The following is a 7563-nucleotide window of genomic DNA, read 5'->3' as shown; positions in this document are numbered from 1 at the left end:
GGCTTGGCCACTTGCTGCACGTCGCGCGGTTGGTGCGTCCATCCCCACGCCCACGACATCACTAATGGCGGAGAGCTCTTGTCCATGGCGAGCTATTATCAGCCACTTCTCCCTAGGCGCACAGGGACCACAGGTTAGTGCTCATGCACATGCAAGCAGAAAGGAAACATGCACTAACTAAATTTAGCACGAGGCTTAATCTAACAAATCTCCTCCTAAGCCTTGCGTGTTTTCTTGAGATTGACAAGGCTAAGCTTCGAGCACACATCATAGAAACGTTCATGCGCCAGCACTTTGTCAAGATGTCTACTAGCTCCTCAACGGTGCCAATGGAGGCGACGCTCACCCTTCCATCTTCAATGCATTCACGAATGAAATGATATCTAGTATCTATATGTTTGCAGCAATCGTGGAAGACTAGGTTCTTACGGAGTTGGATGGCGGACTAACTATCGATGTGGATCTTCACTGTGCCTTCCTTCTTGCCCTTCAGCTCAGCTAGAAGGCACGTCAGCCACACGCCCTGGCAGGCAGCAGTAGTCCCAGCGATGTATTTAGCTTCGCATGTGGACAGGGCCATGACCTTCTGCTTTTGGCTATACCAGGTGATGACATTCTTGCCGAGGAAGTAGAGGACGCCGAAAAAGCTCCTACGACTGTCAATGTCCCTGGCATGGTCACTGTTTCTGAATTCGACGAGATGCACATCCTTCTCCTTCCTTGTGTAGTAGCAGCCATAGTCTAGAGTGCCGGCGATGTAGCGCAGCACCCTCTTCACATTAGCCAGGTGCTCTGTGGTCGGTTTCTCCATGAACCGGCTCACATAGCCCACCGAGTAGGCCAAGTCTGGCCTGGTGTTCACCAGGTACCATAGCGAGCCGATGATGCTCCTGTACGCTGTTGTGTCGACGGCGGGTGCGGTGCTCTTCTTGCTCAGCTTGAGGTGCGGCTCCATGGGTATGTAGCTCGGGTTGCACCCAGCCAGCCCACAATTCTGTAGGATCTTGGCTACGTACGTGCTCTGGCCCAAGGTGATCCCATCCGCAGACTAAGTCACCTCCAGACCGAGGTAGTAGTGCAGCAGCCCCAGATCGCTCATCTGGAACGTAGCCTTCATCTACGACTTGAACTCGTCGATGTCGCCCACGCTGCCACCGGTGATCACAAGATCGTCGACATACACACCCACGATGAGGCGGCGTGTGCCCTCGCTGCACAGGTACACATCATGCTCGGTGTCGCTGCACCGGAAGCCGAGCCTGAGCAGCGAGGTGTCCAGCTTCGCATACCAGGCTTGGGGAGCTTGACGAAGCCCGTACAGCTCCTTGAGAAGATGCAGCATGTTGCCTTCTTGTCCCTTGAGGATGAAACCCAGTGGCTGCTCGACGTAGACCTCCTCCTGCAATTCACCGTTGAGGAAGGCTGATTTAACATCCATATGGTGGACAGCCCAGCCCTCGTTCATGGCGTGCACAAGGAGGAGCCGCATGGACTCCAGGCATGCCACCGGCGCGAAAACTTCGAAGTCGACACCTTGCCGCTGCACGTAGCCTTTCACGACCAGCCAGGCTTTGTACTTGGAGATGATCCCGGCTGCGTCTTTCTTCGTCTTGTAGACCCATTTGAACCCAATGGGTCGGGAACATGGTGGAGAGTCGACAAGCTCCCATGTACCATTCGCCTCGATCGCCATCATCTCGTAGAGCATGGCGTGCCCCCAACACTCATGTTCCTGCGCCTCGTCAAAGCTGGACAGCTCGACGTCGCTGGCTAGGAGTAGGTGCTCCTCCAGCTCCCGCTGTGCTAGGCTAGGTGCTAATGCAGGGCCCAGCACATTGTCCACCCTGTGGAACCGAAGCGGTGCATCATCATCATGGTCAGCATCCAGGTCCGCCTCGCCTTCTAGTGGTGACGCAAATTCCACCGCTCCTCCTGCAGCATGTACTGGAGTGGTGGGCGAAAGCCACCCGGCGTCGTGCAGTGTTGGTGAAGACGATGACGCAGGTGATGTCGAGTTGGATGCTGTGGCTGCTGCTGGTGCTGTGGATGATGAAGTCATGGTGATCACCTGGAGCAGCCCTGCAGTGGCCTCCTGGAAGGTGAAGTCATCCGCCGTGTCAGCAAGTTCTCCCGCCTAGTTCCACTGAGCGGTCTCGTCGACGTCGCAGCTGATGTGAACTCACCGCGTCGACGGGTCAACAGGCGGTAGGCCTTGGAGCCTGCCTTGTACCAGTTGAAGATGGTGTGCCTACTGCGGTCATCGAGCTTCTTCTAGTTTGGCACCGTCAGCTTCATGTGTGTGACGTAGCCGAATGTCCGTAGGTGCTGAACTCCTAGCGTGCTCCCGGTCCAGAGCTCATATGGGGACTTGCCACCAATGCTCTTGGATGAGGACTGGTTGAGGAGGTACACTGCTGTCGTGACCGCCTCACCCTAGAACACGCTTAGCAGCTGCTTTGCCTTGAGCATGCACCGGGCAGTTCCAACCATCGATTGGTTGCGCCGCTTGACGATGCCGTTTTGTTGGGGTGAATAGGGCTCTGTGAGCTAGCGCCGCACACCGAGTTCAGCGCAATACTTCTCGAAGTCGCCCGCCAAGAACTCACCACCACGATTCGTGCGAAGTGCATGAACCTGCTTGCCAGTCTTGCATTCCGCCGCGGCCTGGATGCGCTTGATCGCCGTGGCCGCTACTTCCTTGGAAGGCAGCAACGTGATCCACATGTACCATGAGAAGTCATCGACGAGCAGAAGGAAGTAGTGGTTGCCATTGGGCGTCGGCGGTGTGATGGGCCCACAGATGTCCCCGTGCAGCAGCTGCAGCACTTCGGTTTAACGCGAGAGCGCACGCTGTGGGAACGGCGTCTGCCGGTGCTTGCTGGCGTGGCATGCGTCGCAGACTTGATCGACGTGGTCCAGCAGGGGCTTGCCGTGGATGAGCTCCTCATGGCCCATCTTCCAGAGAGTGCCAAAGTTGACATGCCCGAAGCGGGCATGCCAGAGCCACGCGTCCTCCTTGGCGTGTGCAGCCAAACACACCGGCCGTGCGATGTCGATGTCGAGCACGTAGAGCCAGCTTGGGCTCTATTGAACTTTGGCAAGTAGGCGACGCTCCTCGTTGCGGATCTACATCACTCCTCCTTCGACGAGCACCTGGAATCCCACCTCGTCGAGCTGGCCGACGCTTATGATGTTCGTGGTGAGGCGATGGGTGAAGTATGTGTTGGCGAGGGTGCGGTGCTCCCCATTCTTTTAGGCGAACAGGATGGTGCCACGACCCTCGATCTTGACGATAGAGTTGTCGCTGAAGCGGACTGTGCCGACGATGCCGGTGTCGAGGTCGGAGAAGGCGCCACGAGATCCGGTCATGTGGTTTGTAGCGCCGGTGTCCAGGACCCAGCGCTTCGGGCCCCTATCCTCCGTCGAGTCGAAGGCGGCAAACACCTTTGCCTCCACGAGCTTGACCTGGTGCGGTGTCGGGGCTGCATCGGTGGCGGCATCGGTGTTGTGGATGATGGTGTTGCACAGCGGAGTGTTGGGGAGCAACGGCGGCGCTTGGGGAGGAAGAGGCAGAGTGGGCAACTCGCCCTCGCTCACAGCCCCGGAGTGCTGGGCTTAGTGGCCTTCCTTGCCACATCGCTTGCACACGTCATCTGGGCCGGCGCGACTTGAGCTCGGTCTGCCGCGTCCGTTGGAGTTGTTGCCGCCGCGCTCGTCGGGGTTGTTGCCGCCGCAACCACGCGGCTTCCCACGGCGCTTGCCCCGGCCACCGGAGCTCGAGCTTCTGCGACTGGAGTCTTGGTTCTTGTACCTCTCCAGCCACTGCTCCTCCGTGAGGAGCAGCTTGCCATAGGCAGAAGCGACGGAGCTAGTGGTGGGGCTTGGGGGGCTCTAGCCCCCCCTACCGATCCTGGGCACGTGGAGCCCCCTGAAGCCCCCCCTTAAAATTTTATGCATATATGTATTAGGTAGGAGGGGCTAAGGTTAAGAGAAGATAAAAAAAGCCTCTATTCTTTTGTTTAGCCCCTCCTAATTTTTTTTCTGGCTTCGGCAGCTTGGGGCGGCGCGGGTTCGACGTCGTCCGCTGCCTTCAGGCTACCGGTGACCTCCTCGATCCATAGTTGGGAGATGTCGAGGAGGGTTTATATGGAAATCACGATTGCGTCGGTCACCGCCACGCCAGGCCTGACAAAAACATTAGGGACAAACTTAGTTACCTACTCAATAGTTGTCATGGGTGTCATCTGTATATTCAAACCAGAAAGGACATTGGAACAATCTTCACTGGGTTGCATCTCAATGGTTTCGCCCAAACCCATTATGCTGCAAGCAGTATGGTCAGCATGAGCTTCAAGGTATTAGCAACCTGGACAATTCCGGGTTATCAGATGTTTCTCTAGAACCAGTAATTCAAGTGAATTTGCAGTGGCAAGTTTCACTATCAGTGTACAACAAACAGAAGAGGTCGATGTCTGAAGACAATATGTTTTTGCAAGATTCTCAATATTTGAAAGGTGGAATTATCTTTGCGCCCCATGGATCTTTAGAAGATTTGTCTAAAGATGCCTGTGAATAGAAGTTCTTCAGTAGTGGCAATGGTTGGCGAGGGGCAAAATACCTTGCATCCAGACATTACCTTGGAACAGATGAAAGATATATTGCTGCCAAAAGCAATAGATTACTTCTCACAGACTTCCGAAGCAACTGTCTACCAGATGATTTGGAAGTCTAAGCATGGTTCAGCATTCATTCAGGTTGAGAAGGCAACAGTGAGCACACGGAGAACAGGCAAGAGAGCAAGGAGACGAACTTCTGGGCAGTACAAGGACAGCATGAGGAGCTTAGGAGTTGGGCACGTACGATCTCTCATTTGCTCGACTTATGGGTTGCACGTATGCCCCCGAGGCTGCAAGGTTCGCTCATGCACTAGAGGCAAAGAGGAAAGTGTTGGAGCAAGCTTTTCCAAAACCCCTGTCCCGGAGCTCGAGGCACTACGGATCCAACTAGAGGTGGCACTTGGGTCGTGCCCGCACATCACAGCCCTCTTGTGCTTTGTGCCACTTCGTATCGTGCCCTCTAGGAACACAAGACATATAATGCCATGCTGGTATGGCACGACAAGTCTTTGTTTTGGCCCAAGCACGACCCATGTCATCATGCTGGCACGGCATCCTGTCGTGTTAGCCCAAGCACGACCCTTAAATATGAATTCTAGTTTTCTTTGTACTGGCTTTATGTACCATTTTCACAAAAGTTTCCATGATTTTCATAACCCATTTAAGAATTAGATGAGAGGTAGTATAGTAAAATACTAGAAAATTGTATTTTCGTGCGGTGCTGGCCAAAGCACAGCAAAAAATACAGGCTGGATGTGTAGCCCATCGTGTCGAGATTCTAGATACAGCACAACCCTCGCATTCGTGTAATGCCGACATGGCTTAAGTCCTAGCTCTAGCCTCCATTGAGTTGGATTCGCATATTTGCCACACACAAGGCTTGCTCTGTACTTTATTCTTGCTCCCCACTGCCTTCACTATCGATCTTCCAAACAAAACACCGAGGGCCTCGTTCTCTTGGTATTACGGTACTACCAACACGACCAATCTACGCATTTGAGAGTCTCAAAAGACTACAAAGCCCCCAGTGTATAAGTCTTGGTGCATGCAACCAACGGTAGGTATGCAAACCTCACTAGATACAAGACGTAAACCTAGAACAAGCTTTATTTGTTGTCTAAACTAGTGTGAGCACTTCGCAAACCACTAACGCTAATCACCTAATCTTTCTTGGGAGGGACTCGAGAGGCCCCTAGCGTCGTCTGCCTATGGCGACTCGGGGGGGGGGGGGGGGGGGGGGGCAAACCACCACCGCTGCCCAAGCCACTCGAGGCCGCCCCTCCGGCCACAGTCGCCGCTCCCTATGGCATGCGGTGGCGGCGGCCCACGGTTGTGCAGCTCAAAAAGGCAGCCGCCGCCCCTCCTTCCTCTCCTTCCCACCTTGGATCCGACGTCCTCACTCCTGCTGCTAGCTATTGGGCGGAGGCGTGGGGGTATGGGCGGAGCAGTTGGCGGCGCCATCAACGGTGAATGTTGCGCGGATCGCAGGACAGATCCGTCCTCTCCGGGCCTGGATCTACAGTCCTTGCAACCGGATCTGCACAGGGCACAAGCCGGCACCATCCCTAGGCCGATGGTCATGGTGTTGGCGGCTACCACTACTGGTGAGCGTGGCTCTGTGTCGACGAAATATGGTCGGCAGTCTACCTAGGGGTATGCCCAAGGTAGTAGATTATCGGCAGACAGATGCGCAAGTCCCAAACAAGATGGTGGCGCAAGACAGACACGAGGTTTTATCCAGGTTCGGCCGCCAAGAAGGCGTAATACCTACGTTCTATGTCTGATTTGTATTGCTGTATGTCAATGAGAGATATTTTTTAGAGGGGTCCCCTGCCCGCCTTATATAGTCCGGGGGGCAGGGTTACAGATCTGGAAACTAATCCTAGTCAGTTACAATTGCCATATATGGCCGAATAAGGATTCCTATTCTAACCGACCAGGATCCTGCTTGGTTGCCAAATCCGTCTTGATTCCTTGTGCGGGACTCCGATCAGGTTAACCGGGGCGCACGTCGTCCCTCGGGTGGACCGAACCCATCGATCCGGGCCAGCCCAAGCTTAGCTGTAAGGGTATAGGGGTTAATACCCCCACACTCTGCAATGCCGGCTCATCGGCTCCGTCTCGGACTAGATCTAGGTAAGGCCTTTGATGCAGAGTGGGGTGGGGCACATAGTTCAACCACGGGCGAGCCGGCGGGGGGCAGCGTGCCTGTGTTCTTCTTCATGTTTGTCTGCAGGGGCCCGGAAGCAGCGCGGTGCGCAAAGTTTGGCCGTGGGCTTGCCGGCGGCGGGGCTGTGTGTCGTGCGCGCCCTCCCCTATGTGCTTCTCTCTGGCAGTTCCTAGTCGTTGAGAGCCTTCGCTGCCTCTTACGGGGAGGACAGAGCGTCGTCTGGGCGTCGTGCCGATGTCGGTCATGAGCGAGCTTCGTCGTCCCCCTGGGCTGCTTCTCTCGGCCGGCTCCGGCCGCAGGGGGCTTGGTCTGCCTCAATGGGAAGAAGCAAAGCTCCGCTTGGGGGGGGCAACTTTTCTTGATGGTGCGGGTGACTACTGTAATGGTGGTTTCTAGACGAAAGTCTTGCTCAGCTTATTGCCGGTGCCGACGACGGTGGTGCATGTTGTGTGTCATGGTCCTTCTTGGAGGCATTGTCGAGTTTTCATCTGCGATCTTATCGAGTTTGATCTCCGGGTGTAAACCCAAATCGGTGATTCCGGATAAGCAATGGTGGCATCTTTCGATGTCACTACATTGCTAGAGGCATTGCTTGGGATGTCTTTTGCACCCCGCCCCCCACGCCTACGCCCAAGCTATCCCCCTCTCTATGATTTTGCACAAGTTCTAACTAGCAAACTACACTGCCAGTGTCCTAGCTTCGCCATTCTCCATGACCCTTGATTGCCTTGTCTCATCAAATGCTGGTAACGAGACCATGATCCCCTCTCTTGGATC

General features: G+C 55.0%; 1 protein-coding gene across 1 annotated transcript; it reads right to left on the bottom strand.

Annotated features, from left to right (window-relative positions):
• Positions 1–445: 445 nt before the first annotated feature.
• On the bottom strand, positions 446–955 carry LOC136543653 (secreted RxLR effector protein 161-like). The gene has a single exon (XM_066536038.1). It carries the CDS (start codon positions 953–955, stop codon positions 446–448), a length of 510 nt encoding a protein of 169 aa, XP_066392135.1.
• Between the last annotated feature and the right edge of the window lie 6608 nt (positions 956–7563).

This window comes from Miscanthus floridulus, chromosome 3 (assembly GCF_019320115.1).
Source record: "Miscanthus floridulus cultivar M001 chromosome 3, ASM1932011v1, whole genome shotgun sequence".
Classification (NCBI taxonomy): domain Eukaryota; kingdom Viridiplantae; phylum Streptophyta; class Magnoliopsida; order Poales; family Poaceae; genus Miscanthus; species Miscanthus floridulus.
Note: the sequence above shows the minus strand (reverse complement) of the source record. Positions and strands in the feature narration are given on the sequence as shown.